At 44.5% G+C, this 19,831-nt stretch overlaps 1 protein-coding gene across 4 annotated transcripts in view; it reads left to right on the top strand.

Annotated features, from left to right (window-relative positions):
- HM13 (histocompatibility minor 13) overlaps positions 1 to 19,831 on the top strand; it is a 35,500-nt gene that overhangs the window by 284 nt on the left and 15,385 nt on the right. For all 4 annotated transcript variants that reach the window (XM_085861507.1, XM_085861505.1, XM_085861506.1 and 1 more), the window contains exons 2-8: positions 6,243 to 6,341; positions 6,480 to 6,562; positions 7,038 to 7,126; positions 17,572 to 17,657; positions 17,916 to 18,041; positions 18,134 to 18,191; positions 19,180 to 19,263. In XM_085861507.1, the coding sequence (XP_085717633.1) occupies positions 6,243 to 6,341; positions 6,480 to 6,562; positions 7,038 to 7,126; positions 17,572 to 17,657; positions 17,916 to 18,041; positions 18,134 to 18,191; positions 19,180 to 19,263 (625 nt within the window). The remainder of the gene's footprint in view (positions 1 to 6,242; positions 6,342 to 6,479; positions 6,563 to 7,037; positions 7,127 to 17,571; positions 17,658 to 17,915; positions 18,042 to 18,133; positions 18,192 to 19,179; positions 19,264 to 19,831) is intronic.

Genomic DNA, 19,831 nt, shown 5'->3' with positions numbered 1-19,831 from the left:
TGATGGTGTTTTTTTTTATTGTAACGTGTTTCCAATATTTCATTATTTGTACAATATGAGAGGAGTTGTTATGGTCCCTCACCCCAATGATGACGTATGATTTACAATGAAAATGACTATAACAAAGAGAATTAATCCTTCAGTTTGATTTTTAATTGTTACATTGAGTGTATCGGGGTTCGTTGAGGGGTTGGGGGGTTGAGGGAGGGGGTTGGGGGGTTGAGGGAGGGGGTTGAGGGGTTGAGGGAGGGGGTTGGGGGTTGAGGGGTTGAGGGAGGGGTTGAGGGAGGGGGTTGAGGAGGGGGTTGGGGGTTGAGGGAGGGGGTTGGGGGTTGAGGGAGGGGGTTGGGGGTTGAGGGAGGGGTTGAGGGGTTGAGGGAGGGGTTGGGGGTTGAGGGGTTGAGGGAGGGGTTGGGGGGTTGAGGGGTTGAGGGAGGGGGTTGAGGGAGGGGGTTGGGGGGTTGAGGGGCTGGGGGGGTTGGGGGCGGCTCCAACATGCTTTCATGTTGACGGTCTTCCAAAGAGATCATCGAGTTGGTCTTGTGCATCGAAATTCGTCTGCATTGGTTGCAGCATGTGTTCTTGAGGGAGGAGGAGGGGTATCAGGTCGATCTTTGATTTGGATGCTGTTGACAGGAGAAGGGTCAGACCAACATTGGGGTGAAGGAGATGGAAATAAGGTCGGTGAGGATGCAGAGAGCTTGGGATAGATGGGTGTGGAGAGTGAAAAACTCGTGACCAACACAAGAAGATGGGATTAATTGAGGCCGTGACAGGTGCGTGTAAGTGTCAGCGTCATCATGGAGTATTGCAAAAAGATGTTTTGCTTTCTATTGAAGCTGGATCACTGCTCACCTCCACTCATTCGTTCTTCTTTCATCCCATCTGTGGAACCAACTTCCACATTCCTCTTTCTTTCTTTCTTTCTTTCTTTCTTTCTTTCTTTCTTTCTTTCTTTCTTTCTTTCTTTCTTTCTTTCTTTCTTTCTTTCTTTCTTTCTTTCTTCCAGGTCTTAAAAATAGCTGTTCACCACCATCTCAGATCATCCCAATCCAGAACCATGATCTTTTAGAACCCCGTTAAACCCTCCTCCTTCCCAATTTTCCAGGTTTTCCTTCCTGAGAGTTTGCGACTGTCAACCTTGTCCATCCCAGGCGTCCTCCCATACCCCTCATTCCTCCCCACATCCATTGTTTGTCCATCTCAGTTTATTTTCCCTTTCCTTCTGTTGTTCCTTTTTTTCTGTTGCATCCTGATTCATTCTGTGTTCCGGCTCTTCCACGACCCTTGACTTTGCATACAAAAAAGAAAAAACCACGTTTATTTACCAAATACTGTGCAGTAATATGTATATTATTTCCTGAGTATTAAACGCATCATTTGAGCCGTGCACTAATCATCGTCGATGAACCACACTCTTTACAGAGCGTCGGTGCTGCTGAAGCACCCTCTTACCGACGGTGATGCTGGTTGTTTTGCTGTTAATATGCCAATCATTTGTTTCCCAAACTTCATCCCATCTTAAAACTCGGATCAAATGCAAATAACGTGCTGAAAATCAAACCAACAAACCATCAATCTGTGTTTTTTGTTTCTTTTGAACTTCAAGATCAAATAAATCTCATGCTCGAACTCGAGAGTTCCGAGAACACTTTACCCCATGCAGTCTTGCAATAAATATAACGATAATAATAATATTGTTGTGTGGCCGGGTCTCGGTGGCGAGCACGACCGCCAGATGGAGCAGTAGAGTTGGCTGAACACCGAACACCTGGAATCTAGGTCGTACCTTTCAGATAAATCCGAAAGTACGGGTTCCTTACAGGACCATGAATCGCCAATAATTCGACCGCGTGGAGTAGGGTTAATTGCCAACTTCAATATACATAAGTATCCACGCGGCAAAGCTACCGGGGAACCACACCCTCGCCAGGCCTCGAGCGGAACGAGCAGTTACTGTGCTCGAACCGTGCATAATCCGAGCGGAAGGTTACCGAGGCCCGTCGGTCCAAATGTACAACTACAGGAACGGCCTTCCTAATTCCCGTTCGCAGCGTGGCAAACCAATGATAGAAAAGACAAGGACGAGCTGGGACATTCAGCAATAGGGGTATTTATTTTACAATAACCGGGGAGGAGAAGCACACAAAAAGCAGAGTTATCACGACTCTAAGAAATGCAATGTACACTGAGCAAAGAAAGCACTTACACAGTTGTTACTTATAGACGGGGCCCAAGGACACACACATGCACACACAAATGCCCAGAAAGAGATGGACCTCGAGGTCTTTATTGCCCCCGTCAGCTCGGAGGGAAGACAGGCTGAGGGAAGAGAAGCGAGCTTGGACCTGTCCACCTCGTGTGGTTCTCGACGATCTTGGGCTAACGGGACTCGAACCCGCAACACGAGGCCGCTCCAAGCACCAGGCACGGAGGGTTGCGTCGGGCGTTGGCACGCTCCTCCGTCTCGCAGGCAAGCGACACGAGATGATCTCCTGAGTTGAGATGGTCGAACGCCCGCAGCAATGCGCCAGATGAGACGCCTCGGATCCGTGTGATGCAGTCAGCCGCAGACCCGGACAGAGACGCACGCTCGAGCAGACTCGACGCAATTATTCATCGTTTCTTCTGTCCTTCCTGGGCGCGGTCCTCTCGTCCGTGGCCTGCTCTCATTGGGTGGACCGCGTGTCGCGGCTCCGCCTTCTTGTAAAGGACCGCCCTGGCTCTGGTCTGCTCGTTGCCCATTGGCCAGAAAATAACGCATACCCTCATTTGGCGCACAGCCAAAGCGAAACGCTTTGTGACCATATACGGTGTGAAATCCACACCGAAACGCACACCGCCTGGGGCATGGAATTCCAGACATGCTCGCATGCCGCGAGCTCGCGAAGAGCGCTGACAATGCCGTGAGCAGAGTGTTGTTGTTGTTGTTGTTGTTGTTGTTGTTGTTGTTGTAGGTGATGTAAAAATCCTATTCAAATTAAATAAAGTCATGATAAAGATTTTACAGGTCGTAAGAAAAAAAAATTCCGGAAGTTTACCGCCGTTTATACAGCATCTTTTACACCACCCTATCCAACACGTTACATTAGTTCTTCGTACCTGTTGTTTGTGTCCTTTGTGACGTCCTTAAAAACAGTAAGTTTTCTGTTTGGAATGATTTTCAAATATATTTGACTCCCAAACAGGCAGACAGTAAAAAAAAAATATTAATAAAAAATCTCACCCTTGTCTGAAGGAAGTTGTGCAGTTAAAAAAATAATGAAATAATAAAGGTGTGTGTGTGTGTGTGTGTGTGTGTGTGTGTGTGTGTGTGTGTGTGTGTGTGGACATGGGCACACCCAGCGAAACTGCAAACGCCAACTTGCTACTCTGATTATTCCAGCACGGAGGGTAAGAAAGGTTCTTCTTAATTTTTGATGGAAGGACGGACAGATGGATGGAAGGAAGGAGGGACACACCAAATATTAAAAGCGGCTACACCGCTTTAAAAAAATGTCGCTCCTCTCTGCGCATGTGCGATCGAGCCAAATTCATAGCCAAAGTACTGTTAAACTACAGGTTCGTTTTCTGATTCATGTTCAAAATACAACATCCAACTGAAATGAAGTTCCTCAATCATAAACTGATGTTTGTGGACAGGACAGACAGACAGACAGACAGAAATGAACCAATTGCTTCACCCCTGCTTTTTGCTTCCCTGCACAGGGGGTTATTAACCACCTGCAGTGTTTGAGCCAGTTCAGCAGTCCTCTTTATGATGCATTACTGGTGATTAATTTATTTTCTGATTTATAACCAGCTGATTGAAGACTTGGCAGAGGAAGAAAGGATCACAAAGTACTATTGTTTTGATATAAGAACAAGGTGTGCAATGAGGTTTTTTTTTTAATTTCGATGTGAATGCTTACAACCTTACGCATGAGGAATACAACGAGGTCAATTTGAAGGAAGAATCGTTTCGAGCAACCCCCATGTAATAAGCATCACTAGATGAGTTTCAGGCCAAAAGCTTTTGAGGCTTGATTTACCTATCTGAAAGGACGGGAAGAAGGTCGGAAGTAAACTTGGAATTTGGGAGGGGCTGTAATTTTCAGGGAACTCTGCGCTCAAGGAAGAGGTAACGAGGTATGACGGCCTCTCAAACTAATACCACTTGGCCATGTGGTTGGACCACGGAGGCCTTAGCCATCCTCCCTGCACAATTTTTAGTACGCCTGTGTTGTGGCTTTGGTGATGTAATGTATTCGGTGTCCAATCATCCGTGAAGTTTTCATTGCATTGATATCAAGATGGCAGGGTATCCCATTTGGTAGCGTGCTCACCATTTAGCCATCTAACGGTTCCATCCCCAGTTGGATCAGCCATAACGCATCTTGCAACATGCCTTTCTTGGGATGTGGGCGTAAAGCTGGCCGTCCCCACTGCCTGAGTTTGGTGGTGGGAAATGAATATGCACGGTATCTCTCTAATAGACTGCAATTGTGTGGGCCGGTGTCAAATGCGCTATCCTGCTGCCCCATTTTGAAGCTATGAAATGGAGTTCTTATGGCAGTGTAAATTTTAGGCTTTGCAGCATGACTGTAATAATAAGAAATTTGTCTTTTCTGATATTAGGGGTGTCTACAGGGTACAAAATCTGAGACTGAAAAATCAGTCTTTGGCAATTAATAGCTCACTTTGATTCCTCTTTGGGGGTTCCTCATAAAATGGTGTATACAAACCGATGTGTTTAGGCTGCACTTGTAATGGGACATTTCTACTCTGTTGAGTAACCACAACACTTTGCCATCTGATTCACGATCAGGATACGTTAAGAGCTATGCACACTCACCTTTGAGCTGTCTGGAATGCACGGTTAGAATTTTGATCCAGATAGACCTGTAGTCCTCGTATTTAGCCTGCAGAGAGATGCATCAATATGTGTGCCATCTCTTTAATGGACCTCACAGGCCGGAGGACCCGACCACCAGCTCTCGTCGTGGGTGGACGTTAAAGATCCCCTGGTGTCTTTCGCGTAGAGTATGCGAGTTGTGGCCGGCACCCAAGAAAAAATGATAAATTATTTCTTAAATGGCTTGTAGCAAGCGCCCTGTTATTCTTGGATATCCCTTGACACCAGGTTCCATAGGTTGCTATCATAAAGTGCGGTTGTTGTCCTGTTCAGCAACTCTGCCAAACCAAATTTGTGTTCCCAGGTTGTTTGGAAGTCGCATTTATGAAGGGCAACCGTGATCAACGATGAATCGACCAAACGACTCGGCAAAATAAAAGGGCACAAGTCTAGTTCAGGTCTACAGTGTCTGAGGCTCATGGAGGAGCTTGTACATTTCTCGCATGTAGGACAAGGACATAAGGGAGACAGTGAAATTGACCAGGAAGCGGTGAACGAATCAATACTCCAGGTTCTGTTTTTGCGTATGGCAGCTTACTGCCAGGTAGCTGTCATTTCTTGGAAACGTGGCTGTGCCGCTGATACTGTGCCCCTCTATCAGTACACTGGTACTGATTTTGCTGACCTCGGAAGGATGACAGGCTGAGTCAACCCCACCTGGTGTTAATGGAAAACAGGGCTCAAACTCAGGACCCTAAGATCCCAAGCCAGCCACCCTAACCACCAAGCCAACACCAGGCTTAATACTCCAGGTTGAGTGTTACTATTCCCCACTGCTCCCCCCTCTCCCCCACATTTCTTCCTCGACATACCATGCCCATCCCTATCTTCCTCAGCCTTACAAAAATTTATTTCTCATTTGAAATGCTTGCATGGCAAATTATCCGCTCTCTCTCGCTCTCTCTCTCGCTCTCTCTCTCGCTCTCTCTCTCGCTCTCTCTCTCGCTCTCTCTCTCGCTCTCTCTCTCGCTCTCTCTCTCGCTCTCTCTCTCTCGCTCTCTCTCTCTCGCTCTCTCTCTCTCGCTCTCTCTCTCTCGCTCTCTCTCTCTCGCTCTCTCGCTCGCTCTCTCGCTCTCTCGCTCTCTCTCTCGCTCTCTCTCTCTCGCTCTCTCGCTCTCTCTCTCTCGCTCTCTCTCTCGCTCTCTCTCTCTCTCTCGCTCTCTCTCTCTCTCGCTCTCTCTCTCTCTCGCTCTCTCTCTCTCTCGCTCTCTCTCTCTCTCGCTCTCTCTCTCTCGCTCTCTCTCTCTCGCTCTCTCTCTCTCTCGCTCTCTCTCTCTCTCTCGCTCCCATGGAGATAATGCTAATCGGTACATTGGTTTCAAGGTTTGAGCATCTATCTTTCCTGCAGGCAAGTGCTGATATGACAGAAACCATCACGAGGCGTGATGCAGCGAGGTTTCCCTTCATTGCAAGTGCAACCCTCTTCGGCCTGTACATATTTTTCAAGGTAATATGTCTAACTTTTCGTGAATGGGAGCGGCATTGAGCAGGATACGACTGTGTGCCTGCCTGTTTGTGTGCTTCCATAATTAATGTTGGCTCACTGAAATGATCAAAGCACAGGAATGTTTTATGTTCTGCACAGATATTCTCACAAGAGTACATCAACCTGCTGCTTTCAGTCTATTTCTTCGTGCTGGGCATCCTGGCACTTTCTCACACCATCAGGTTTGTGCAGGCATGCATGCATGTGTGTTTCAACAAATTGGCTAGTTCTGTTGTTCCTGAATTGTCACATTTGTTCACCTGCATCCTGTGTGACTGCCAGGCAGAATAGCTCAAGAGGTTGCGTACTTGTCCTTTTTTATATTTAGTCTTGGGTTCAAATCCAGACCCAGCTACAAACCATCACCCCTGGTGGTTCTCAAGCAGGGCATTGCATTTGAACCATGCAACTTGCGATCAGATGGGTGTCGGCGATTATGCTGTCACCCTGAACAAATTACAAATTCCTGCCTTAACATACAGGAGGCCTCGCATCAGCAACACGGTCATTCCACATTCGACACCCCCTAGCCCCTCCACCACACTCACCTTCTTTAAAATGATGCAAACCATTAACCAGGTGCTGATTTTGTTTTTGCATAAATGCTTGGACCTGGAAAGCATTAATTTTAACGTACTTCTGTTGACCCATCCACAGCCCTGTGCTCCTGCGGTTCATTCCATTGTCGTTCCCCAACGCACCCTACCAGCTTCTCTTCACGCAGGGCAATGGTGAGAGCCGAGAAGGTGAGTACGACAGTCAGTCCGTTTGAACGGAATGCTTGTGTGGAGACCTTTCTTGAATGCTTGTGCGGAGGTCACTCACTTCATCCTGATTTATCCAATCAGAAATCAGGATTTCTTGTGATGAATACTTTAATTGAAGTAAAACATTGTTTTCCTTGTGTACCTATCTGCCTTTCTAGCCTGTGGTGTAGAAATGGGCCGTAGTTTGCTAAATTTTCTCTTGGCTTGCTGGTAAGTTTAAAAGTATTTCCAGGGATGCATTTAACTATGTGGATGGATAAGCTGGCAGGATAGCTGACCGGTATGCCCACTTGCCTTTGAGCTGTCCAGCCTGGTTTTGAATCTGGACCCAGCTATAAACTCGTCCTGGTTGTTCACAAGCAGGATGATGCATAAATGTTTGCGCCGCTTCCGCCAGATGAACGTCTGCCGACACCTCCTGCCGGCGGCTGCTAAAGATCCCACGGTGTCTTTGGTGAAGAGTAGGCGAGTTATCGGCGTCTCCTTGAGTAAATTCCTCTCCAAATCGCCTTCAGTCGAACATCGTGTCTGGCCAGCCAATTCATGAAGGGCTTGCGCCAAAAACGTTCCCCGGCCGATCCCCTGAGAAGGTGGCAATGCAATCGTTGCCGTTAACAAGATTCGGAGAAACATAAGGAGAGATACCTGTGTGGATCGATTCAAAGTTGTAAAAAAATGTTGCCTTTTACTTAGGCCTAGGTCACATTTGCTCTACGGTGAGGATACGGCGGCCGTACGCCCTCTGAATTGACAAAAGTGCGGCGGCCGCAGAGAAACTGAGGTGGCCTTAGAGGGCCCTACGTCGTTTGGCTATATTTTACAGGCCGTAGGGGCGCCGTGGAATTGTAGCGCGGAGTTATAACTTTTTTTTCATTTCTACGTTCGCCGTAGCAATTCGACAAGCCAAGCTATGACGTAGATGTGTTCCACGTCGACCGTACGTTGGGCGTATGGTGGGCTTGCGTTATTCGTGCGGCTGCCATAAGCTCTTCTCAATGAAAAATGAATTTTCCCAACCCCCAAAAAATTACGGCGGCCACACTTTCCACGGTCGCCGTACGGTGGCCTTGCGGTCTGTGTGACTACCTTCGGGCAACGCAGGGTCGACGCACGGTTCCCCTACGCCCGCCGTGCACCTACGTACGGACTCCCTGGCAGTCTGCGACGACTTTGCGTCCACCGTGCGCTGCCGCTAGAGATCGGAGTATGGGTGTTTGCCTATACACAGTGGTGCCCCCAGAATCCCAATTTAATTCGTTCCAGGAGGCTGTTCGGATTGCAAAAAGTTCGGATTCCAAAAATATTTTCCCAATAAGAAATAATGGAGTGAATTAATCCATTCGTGGACCCAAAGAAAACCCACTTTCAAGACACTTTAAACTGAAATTCCCCATGTTTAAGATAAAATAAGATGAGTAAATGACCTTCGGTGGTGGTGTATTGTATGTAAACTGGTACAATCACCACATCCAAAGGTCCACACAGGCTCGAGCTCCGTCCTGGGTTCCAATCGCTCGTGCACTCTGCGAGGGCGCTGCCCCCAGGGCAGCTCATCAAACATGATGCCCGCTGAACCATAATCACTTTCATCACACGCATCGGCCTGACGTAATCATGGATATTCCAAATTACAACTGGTTTTGCTGTGAAATTCAATCCTTGCCCAACAGTCCGTCACATCATGTGATCGGATTGCTTTTTTTGTTATTAATTAAAACACAAGATGATTAAAAAAACCAATCACAAATGAAGGTGAAAACACAAGGTAAGGCCGAAGTCACATTTGGCTCGGCGGCCAGAGGGTCTACAAAATGTACGGGCACGAGAAATTATAAAGCGGCCACAGTATTTCCACGGTCACACAATGTAGCAGTCACATATGTTTTTATTTTTTGGGTAGCGGCACGGCATATTTATAAATTGTGGAGACCGAAAACGTTGGGGTGCCGTACGGTCTTTGATTTGATGTCGCATGGTGACCTTGGGGCGTTCCTGCGGCGGCCATATAATTTTCAAGGCAGACGCAAGGCGACCGCAGGGGAACCCTAAGCCGAATGTGCGGCCAGACGGACGGTAACGAATGGGTTATTTATTTATTTATTTATTTATTTATTTATTTTTTCACCAGTTATTTTGTTCCGGCTTGTCGAATTTCTACGGCGAACGTAGAAATGAAAAAAGTTATAACTCCGCGTTATAATTCCACGATGACCTTACGGCCTGTAAAATATAGCCATACGGCGTAGGGCCACCCTGAGGCCACCTCAGTTTCTCTCCGGCCGCCGCACGTTTCTGTCAATTCAGAGGGCGTACGGCCGCCGTATCCTCGCCGTAGAGCAAATGTGACTGAGGCCTAAAGTATCGATCGACACACGAGAGATGCTTTCACGCGGTCTTCCACCGACAAACTGAATGAACAAAGCACGAAGATGCGGCTCGAACAGGTGGGGGAGACACGTGAACAAACATGAACGCTACGTTGTGTTTGGTTTTTTAAAATGTATTAGGTTTTTAGGGAAATTTTTTTTCGAAAAAATTGTTCGGATTCCAATTTGTTCAAACAATGGGGCGTTCGGTTTCTGGGGGCACCACCGTATATTATAGTTATAGTATATTCAGTTATCTATACTGTTATACTTTTATTTCAGTATAAAAAGAACTGGTATATATACCCACTCATTACCGTCCGTCTGGCCGCACGTTCGCCTTAGGGTCACCTTGCGGGCACCTTGCGTCTGCCTTGAAAATTCTATGGCGCCGCAGCGATGCCCTAAGGTCACCACCGTGCGACATCAAATCAAAGACCGTACGGCACCCCCACGTTTTCGGTCTCCACAATTTCTAAATACGCCGTGTGGCTACCCGAAAATAAAAACATGTGTGACTGCTACATTGTGTGACCGTGGAAATACTGCGCCCGCCGTGTAATTGCTGGTGGCCGCAGATTTTGGAGACCCCACGGCCGCCGTGGCAAATGTGACCTCGGCCTTACCGCCGGTTTTGAGCTCTAATTTGTAATGTTAGACTCATCTCTTTGGATTTCATGATTTGGATTGAGTACGAGTGAGGGATTCACTCTTCAAAGTAATTGACAAGGCTTTTAACTCTTTTAATTTGTTTTTATATGTCAGGTTTGAAAGAGCATTCTTTTCTCAAAAATATATACTCACTCAAGTTTTCATTGTTTTGATTAGCAGAAGTTTAAGGATGCTGTTAATTGTATTTTATTTAATACTTTTGTGTTTTTTTGTGGGATAATGCTTCAACAGGATAAGGGTATTCCCATGGGTGGGAATTGGAGCCCCTGACTAACGGATATTTTTCTTATTTTCTGTGAATTTTCATTTATGCAGAAACTGATTCAGGAGAAAAAAAAACGAGGATAAGCTGAAATATTATCTCGTACGTCTCATTATATAGATGACATTTGTGTGGTTAACTATAATTTTTTGAGAGGCAGCTTCACAAGGTTTATCAAGACAGTCTGATTACAAACAGCAATGATAATGTTTGTATAGTTGCTCCATATCTGGATGAGTTTGTTCGAGCTGAACAGAATGGTATTCATACAAGTGTATATCATGAAGTTGATGATTTCAGTTTCCCTGTGGTCTTGTACACCTTTCCGTGTCGCAATGCAGCAACAAAAATGGGTTACAATGTCTTTTCTTATTTTATTCTATTATTTCTTTTCTTATCTAGTGCCAAACTGTGTCTGCGGGCGTCCTCCTGCAGTTGGGGTTTTTTTTTTAGGAGCTTGGTGGCAGGATTTGTACTCCGGCCACGGTAAAACCCTTCACTCCACAAAACACAACAACGACGCAAAGAAAATTGAAAACCCACTCCGTAGGAGAACCTCCTGTGCAGCTGTCTTCCACAGGGCAGCTCACCAGATGATGGGATTGGGGCAAAGCCTTCGGGACCCCCACTCTTTGATGATAGGAGGAAATCCACGGGGTAACCTTTCCGGGTCAGATTGCGGTAGTGTCGGGGTGGTGCTGAGGTGTCGTCCACCAGATGGCAGTCTCCTTGGGTTAGCCTGAGGTGGTCCCTTCAGGTGGGTGCCTGGAATGTCCTATCACAAAGAGAAGATGATCACCTGTCGCTATTATCATCTGAGCTCAAGCGTTTGAACATCGTTATTGCAGTACTCTCTGAGGTTCGGAGATTGGATAGTGGAGACATCATGGCAGATGGTTACACCTACTATTGGTCTGGTCACTTTGATGGTTACCATGCTCAAGGAGTTGCTGTAGCTGTGTCCAATACCACAGGCTTGTGGTGGCAACTTTGTAGATGCAGCTTAAATCCAGGAGAATTGCACCATCTCAGCCTCGACTGGATGTTGGCAAGCTCAAGGATGAGAGGGCAGCTGAGGAGTTTGTGAACAGGCGTAGTGGAGATTTGGGGGTCCCGATCTGGGTGCTTTGGGGAATCCTGATGAGTTGTGGAGTGCCTTCAAGACCACCATCCTTGATGTTGCTGGTGGATCTGTTGGAACTCACCATAGGGCAAAGAAGAATTAGGCTTAAATGGCAGAGCTGAGCTGTTCAGGAAGTTGAGGCGTAAAACTGTACGTACGCTGTAGATGGACAAGGAGGCCTTTGTGCGAGGAATATGTGAGGGGGATAGAGCATCACCTATGGTCAGGTGATTCTCGTCCTGCTTACAGGGGAATTCACGCATTGTGTTTCTCCAAACCCGTCCCTCAGTATATTTCAGTTGGAGCGGTGGGTGGTGAGCTTTTGACAGTGGAATCCGAAGTGAAGGCCCGCTGGGCCGGTTATATTGAGCGGCCATACCAGGCTGATCCACCAGCTGTTGAGTTGGATGTCAGGGGTGTTACTATCCCGACTACTGACCTTCCAATCAACTGTGATCCACCTTCATTTGTGGAAACACAGGCTGCGGTGAATCGATTGAAATTGGGTAAAGCTCCTGGGATCTGTGACACCCATTCTCAACTTCTCAAGGCTGGTGGAAATGCTGTACTCATGTCGTTGCATGCAGTTCTATCTTCTGTTTGGAGCACAGGCATCACCCCAACTGACTGAAAGAGAGGCTTGTTGTCCCTCTCTGGAAAGGGAAGGGTGATTGCCAGGACTGCAACAACAACCGAAGGGTGTCGTTGCTCTCAGGTCTTTGCTCAGATAATTCTTGATAGGGTTTGCCACCATCTGCTTGAGCACCAACGTTCAGAGCAGTCAGGCTTTATACCAAAGAGGTCAACAATTTACCGTATCCTTGCCCTTCAGGTCCTCACCGAACGCAAATGAGAGTTTTGGCAGGGGCTGCTTGCAGCTGATGTTTATCTCTGCAAAGCGTTCAATTCAGTCAATCGGGATGCTCTCTGGAGGATTCTTGGTATTTGTGGGGTGCCACCAAAACTGATAGATCTGATGTCTGAACTATACTCTGGTACGGAGAGTGCTGTGAGATGTGGTGGTACCGACTTATTTCTCCGACTTATTTCCAGTTGTTACTGGAGTTTGTCAGGGGTGTGTACTGGCCCCCACACATTTCAAAACTTGTCTGGACTGGATTCTTGGGAGGATGTCAAAGAGATCAAGCTGCGTTGCATCATTTGGGAATGTCAAGATCTCCGACCTTGATTTCGTGGATAATGTTGTCATCTTTGCGGAGACTCTAGATATCCTTTTGGGGGCCCTCAAGGTGCTGAATGAGGATTCGGAGCCGCTAGGATTACGGGTTTCCTGGGTCAAAACTAAGATCCAGGCTTTCAATGACATCTTGGATGCTGCTGTCCTGTCTGTGCCTGTTTGTGGTCAGGATATTGAGGTCACGGAGAGATTCACTTTCCTTGGTAGTGATATTCATGTGTCTGCCGGCTATGAGCCAGAGGTCAAGAGACGTCTCGGTCGGGCCTGGGGAGTCATGGATTCACTGGATCATGGGGTGTGGTGCTGCCGATACTTGCGCAGGAGGACGAAAGTCCGAGTCTTCAGGTCCTTGGTGCTTCCAGTCTTGTTCTACAGATACGAGACTTGGACTTTGACCATGGATTTGAGAAGGAGACTTAATTCCTTTGGTAACAGGTCTCTTTGGAGAATCCGTGTCCATCACTATTCGGACTTTGTGTCCAACGAGCGGTTGCTGAGAGAGACTCAAATGAGATTTGTTAACTGCATGATCCGTAAGCATCAGCTGTGGCTGTATGGACATCTGGCTCGTTTTCCTGACGCTGATCCTGCTCACCAGATTCTCTCAGTGAGGGAGCCTCGTGAGTGGAGGAATCCAATGGGCCAACCACGTGCCTCGTGGTTGCAGGAAGTTGATCGGAATCTCAAGGAGATGGGGATGGGCCAGGCATCTGCCTGGGGGATGGTCAGACGGAGGCCACTGGAGTACTGGCAGAAAGTGGTTGTTCCACTTTCTGTTGCTCCAGTGACCTGTTGCTCCGGTGCATGTTCCCATACCTGACCTGACAATGTCTTTTCATCTCAGCAACTTGGATTTGCAAGAATTTGTTCAGGAAAGGATGATTTTATGGAACGTGCTGAGAAGGTTTTTTTTTCATCATGTTAAACATGGACAAGTCTGGAGACTGCAATGGTTCACGATCGGTATTTGACGATGCAGATTAGTAGGGTGAATATACTGATTCTGGCTCACTTTCCCCCATGTTAAGTGAATGGCGATTCTCAGCGATTCATATTTTTTTTTTCCCTTAAAAATAAACCTCCTTTTTATCCCAACCTGTTGAATTATCTACTGTTGAAATATCTAAAACATGTAAGTGAATGGAGATTTTAATAGCCTCCCCTTTTAGCCGAGGAGCACTTTTTTTCAAATAACCAATGCATATTGTTTAGCTCACTCATTGAACCTATAAAGATTTGTTCATTCTCAAATTCCTTCAATAGTGTAATTTTCTTTGCACAATAATCCCCATCTAAAATATTTTAAAATAAAACATTTGAATCTTTATATTTTTCAAGATACCCCTTTTGTGTCATTATGAAATGATAAACTTCTCTTAATGCTCTTGTTTGACCACCTCCTGAGTTGCATAGCATTTTGAGATTGTAGTAAATTATTTTCCATTGTTCAAGTGATAACCAACAAAGTTTTTCAGTCCATTCAAGGATATTCATATTTTTCTTTACATCCTCTAACTTACTAGTTTTTAAATTGATTCACTTATTTGTTTTAGTTATTTTTTTCAATAAGACTTATTTGATATTTTTCACATTCATTATGTTTTCCATTTATATACCAAGACTGAGATTTTCTCCACTCTTTAGTTTGATCAATACTTGGTTCGACCATTTACATATTGTAAAAAAGGCGGCGGTAGCCCTTAAAAATCCTAACCCATATTCTATTTAGTTAAAACTTGTATCCATATGGAACACAATCTATTCTATATACTCTATGATTAAATATTCACTCTATCATACAATATCCATATGGAACACAATCTATTCCATTATCTAAAATAAATATCTTATCATCAAAGGCTCCTAATGCCTTTTTATTTACTTCTTCACTATATATCTTATGTTTTATAACTTCTTATTGTATTCATTTTCCTATATTCATCAAACAATTATAATAATTTCTAAAAGTTATTGATTTCTTTATTACATATTTCTTTATTCCCTTTAACCTTTTATCAATCTGATCACCATACTTATACGTATATGCCTTTGCTCTCAATCCAATAAACTCACTCATTACTTTTCCACCCAACTCATCCTTAAACTTACCAATAACCTTTTCATTCTTTTTTGAAAATAACTCAACTCTTCTTACTAAAATTACTTGTATCATATACTCCAATATTTTTCTTCATATCTTTATAAACATCATCAGTTTTTATATCTAGAATAAAACTATCAGTGTCCATATACAACAATGAAACATTTTCACCATACTCTTTCTTTAAGTCATTATACAAATAATCATACATCAATATCTTTGATAAATCAAGAACTGCTGTTCCAATATAAATTGGTTTATCCATTACAATACTTTGCTTTTCCATATGAATAGCAGAAAAGTTCTCTGAAAAAACCTCTTCTCTCTCAAAACTTGGTTTATTTATCAATCTCGAAGCTTCTTCCAAGATGTTGCAAATCTAATGTTTTGCCTGTTTCTAACATTCTCCATTGTCTTATCATGTTAAACATGGATATTTGGCTGATTGTTTGATCAAGTCATCTGAGAATGTTTTTGGACCCCATCATCACGTTTTATTTAAATTCGGTTGGTTTTCATGTAAACAAGTTCCTATTGCATTGCATTTGATATAATAATAATAATACTTATAATTAGACGACCCGTGAACCCGTTTGGTTCCCGTTGTGACAGCGGTTGATAAAAATCATAAAAAAAAAACAAAAGATAGCTCCAGCGAACTATACCGCTGAGGTTGTCTGCATTGATCAAATTCTCACAAAGAGTATTTGACTGAATCAGGAATTGATTTTTTAATAATTTTTTTGTTGCCCCATTTGAACGAAACTTGATGCTGCATACTTCAGGTGAATGGTAAGGTAGCTATCGTGTACCGTTTTAGCTGTATTTCGGTAACATACATACATACATACATACATACATACATACATACATACATACATACATACAAGATGAGTTTTAGTAATACAGTGTATAGATAGATAGATGAATTAATTATTTTGGTGTGGTAAATTCTTTAATTAATATCATTAATTAAACATTATATATATATATATATATATATATATATATATATATAGCCTGGTGTTGGCGCAGTGGTTAGGGCAGCAGCTTGGGATCCAAGAGGTCCTGAGTTCAAGCCCCGTTGGGCCACTGAATTAATACACCAGGGGGTTGACTCAGCCTGTCATCCTTCCGAGGTCGGCAAAATGAGTACCAGTATACTGGGCCGGTGTATACCCCGGTTAAAATAGGTGTACCATATCCCTGTGTCGTAAGAGGTGACCAGGGTTGCGTCAGGAAGGGCATCCGGCGTAAAACATGTGCCAAATCACTATGCGGATCATACGGATGATCCGCTGTGGCAACCCCTAACGGGAGCAGCTGAAAGAAGAAGAAGAAGATATAGTATTTAATAATGGAGGTATTTAAATATAAATAAATAAATATTATTTATAAAATACATTATAAATAAGCATTCAACTAATTTATTGGTGGTTGCTAAGATACGCAGTGTAGTATGTTAAAATTGGTTATTAATGACAGTTTGAATATTTGAATGACAGTTTGAGTCTATGGTTAGATGGAGGTGCTGTGTAATGGACATGCCGACAAGGGAAAGTGTTTATCACTTAATATATCATCGTATAAATTGGTGTATAATTAAAGTTATTCATATGTAGTAATAAATTAAATAAGTTTGAATAAGGATATTGCGTTGCTGTGTTGACTGATTGATTGGACACAACTTTGAGGTAGTGGGTCCATTGATGTTGAGTAATCTACTGATGTGGACCTGCGATAGGGGTTGTGGATCCGCCCTTTGGAGAGGTTCTGGGCTGAAAGGATCGAAACCTCGATGAAAATCGGTGATCATTTGATTATCTGGGCAGGTGGGAAATCAGTAAATTGCTTATAAGTTAAGGTTATAACTTCAAATGAAAGTTTTTGTAAGTACAGGTAGTCTTCGACTTACGACCGCAATTGGTTCTGACCAATTGGTCGTAAGTCGAACAACGTATATTTTACATACAGGAAAAAAAAAAAAACGTGGTCGTTAAGGCGCATCGGTCGTAAGTCGACGACTACCTGTACTTACCAGTACATTGTGTGCATGCGTGCGTATTGTTTTGCCCAGCTTTCTTCTTGGGACTACAATGCTGTAATTGGTCTTTATTTTGATTAGCCCCAACACCACGTTGGTTTCTGAAAGCCCATCTCGTGCTGCTCGTCCTTGTATACCTTCAGCAATCGGTACAATGTGTTGTGACGTCATTATCGAGTTTTCCATTTAACGTAGACAGATGCATGGTCATAATGATTTGGTCCGGGTTTGGATATCGGCCAAATTTATAACGAGCAGCCTGTGTTTATCATTCATTGGGTTCAAGAGATTTTGGTCAAAAATGGTGAGATTGGCGTCTTCGGAAAATATATATTTTGGAGCTGCCTGGGTCTTTTTTTTTTCAATGCCCTCCTTGCTCTTATTGGTGTTCCATTTCTGTTTATCTTGAACTTATGTTTGTCTGATGGTCCTGTGATGATGACAATGGTATTAATAATAATGTTTGGCATTACCAGGTGGAGAAACTTACTTTCTGAGCTTTCTACTCTGCTCAGTTCCCACAATCTATGTCTTTTAAAGTCTCCTGTGCCTTTTGCTGCTTTGGTACATCCTATTGTTCTCATGGTTCTCTTAAGCATGTGCAACCTGCACTTTGGACTTTGCTGCTCCATTTGGTTTCCGCTTACCTGTGCCGCAGAGCTGCTGAATTACGAGTTTGATCGGAAGGACCTCCTGTGCCTCGGTATCAGCTCAACAGCAGGAGTTTGGTATCTACTCACAAAGGTTCTGCGTCTGGGTTGGGAACCGGGGATGAGAAACGTGCCGGCTTGGCGTTTGTGGCCTATTGCAGGTCCTGTGAACTGTAAATCGGGCTGCGGAGCCCTCACCTGCATACCGCGTTTAACCGAGTATGTAGCTGAAATGGGGCGGGGTGGGGCGACGGAAGGTGTGAGATCGTTATGCAAGTTAGTTATGCTTTGAGTGTGCTATGATTGGGAGGATGTGGAGTGACCGTATGTATGTTGTGGCATGTGTTTGCAGCATTGGATTGCCAACAACTTATTTGGCCTGGCTTTTGCTCTTAATGGTGTGGAGCTGCTTCATCTGAACAATGTGTGCACGGGTTGCATCCTCCTCGGAGGGCTCTTTTTCTATGACATATTCTGGGTGAGTTTCATCGGGTGCGACGGTGTGGGAATGAGTCTTAAGGAGGCTTCGAACATGTGATGATGATGTGTACATCATCGTGCTCCCTGCAGGTTTTTGGTACCAACGTCATGGTCACTGTCGCAAAGTCTTTCGAAGCTCCAATAAAGCGTGAGCCTCATTCTCCCACCTGTTTACTCTCCTAATCTCCAGTCTTGAGCAAATACACTCACTTTGCCTATTCACTCAGGGCCACGGTCCACGTTGACTACGGGTGGCGTTTATTTATTTTGCGTGACGGAGGTTTATCGATGGAAGGAGGATGTGGGGTGAATGGGATGATAAGCAAGGGGAAGGAAGAGGATTTGGACAATATACAAGATACGAGTAGGGGGGGGTGGGGAGGTTTTTGGACATCTCAGGAATAATGACTGAGTCATGGTTGGAATTCTGCCATTCTTAAGACGAAGCGCTTTGATTGTTGTTTATTAAGCAGAATCACCCTTTTGTGGATCGTGTGCTGTGACGTACCTGACGGAGTGGGGGAATGTTGCAATTCCACTTTTTTGCAAAGTTGCACCTACACTGCCTCCTTGTGATTTTGAATACTTGCAGATCTTGGGCGATCTTGTTCCAAGCATGCAACACGTTCTTCTGACGCATACCTTTATTTGGGTGGTGCATAGGCAGCTGACGGATATGTATATGCAAAAAAACAAAAAAAACCCGGGTTACGTGCATAAAGCAAAAACATACCTGCTGTTTATAATTCAAAACACCTCACTGCACTGGAAAACGTGGGGACAGGAATACTGTACTGTTACTGGTGGAGACTTGAAATACCCTCCCCCACCTGAAGGTGGCGCTACACGATACACATTTACATAGAAAATTTGCGTCACCTCCCCAAGACCACCGGAAAAAGATAAAAACAATGCTATACATTAATTGGGTTCATGCTCATCTTCTGTAGCAAGTCTGGATATAATTGGCCCAGAACTGAAGGAGAAGTAGCACAACAAACAAACAAACAAACACACAAACACCGGTCCATGAATTTGAGTAAGGATGATATTGTTATGCATTGTGGAGGGTGTCCCCTCCCCCACCCCAACATCTAATGATTGAGACCGCTTTATGATGTCTTTCTATCTGCCAGTTGTATTTCCTCAAGATTTGCTGGAGAAGGGCTTGGAGGCAAACAACTTTGCCATGCTTGGCTTGGGGGACATCGTTATCCCTGGTAGGTCTGCATCTATACTAATAAATGTCAGTGTCTGTCAGTCCTTCAGTCTGTCCGTCCATCTCCTCCATGACTCCAAAACCATGAGACTTAGCAGTCCCAAACTTTGCTTGCATACTAAGGGAACTCCAAGGTGGTGCATGAATCAAAACTGGGTGTTTGGATTAATTTAAACAACCCTTTTGAAGATGATTAATGGCCTTATTTAATTATCCTTTATGAAGGCTCATCCTTGGTCACCTCTCCCAGCATGTGCCCCGGTTAGAATAGGTACACCGTACCACTGTGTGTCATTAGAGGCGACTGAAGGGTTGGCATCAGGAAGGGCATCCGGTCATAAATATATTGCCTCAAAAAGGGAACCATGATTGTCATGGGGCCTGCAAGGCTAACTCCTGTTCTGGCAGGGAAAAGTGTGTGTGTGTGTGTGTGTGTGTGTGTGTGTGTGTGTGTGTGTGTGTGTGTGTGTGTGTGTGTGTGTGTGTGTGTGTGTGTGTATGTATATATATATATGTATGTATATATATATATATATATATATATATATATATATATACATATATATATA

The sequence above is a fragment of the Eptatretus burgeri genome, chromosome 17, assembly GCF_056783735.1.
Source record: "Eptatretus burgeri isolate ZD-2024b chromosome 17, Ebu_testis_v1, whole genome shotgun sequence".
Classification (NCBI taxonomy): domain Eukaryota; kingdom Metazoa; phylum Chordata; class Myxini; order Myxiniformes; family Myxinidae; genus Eptatretus; species Eptatretus burgeri.
This window is presented reverse-complemented; position numbering and strand designations above follow the sequence as displayed.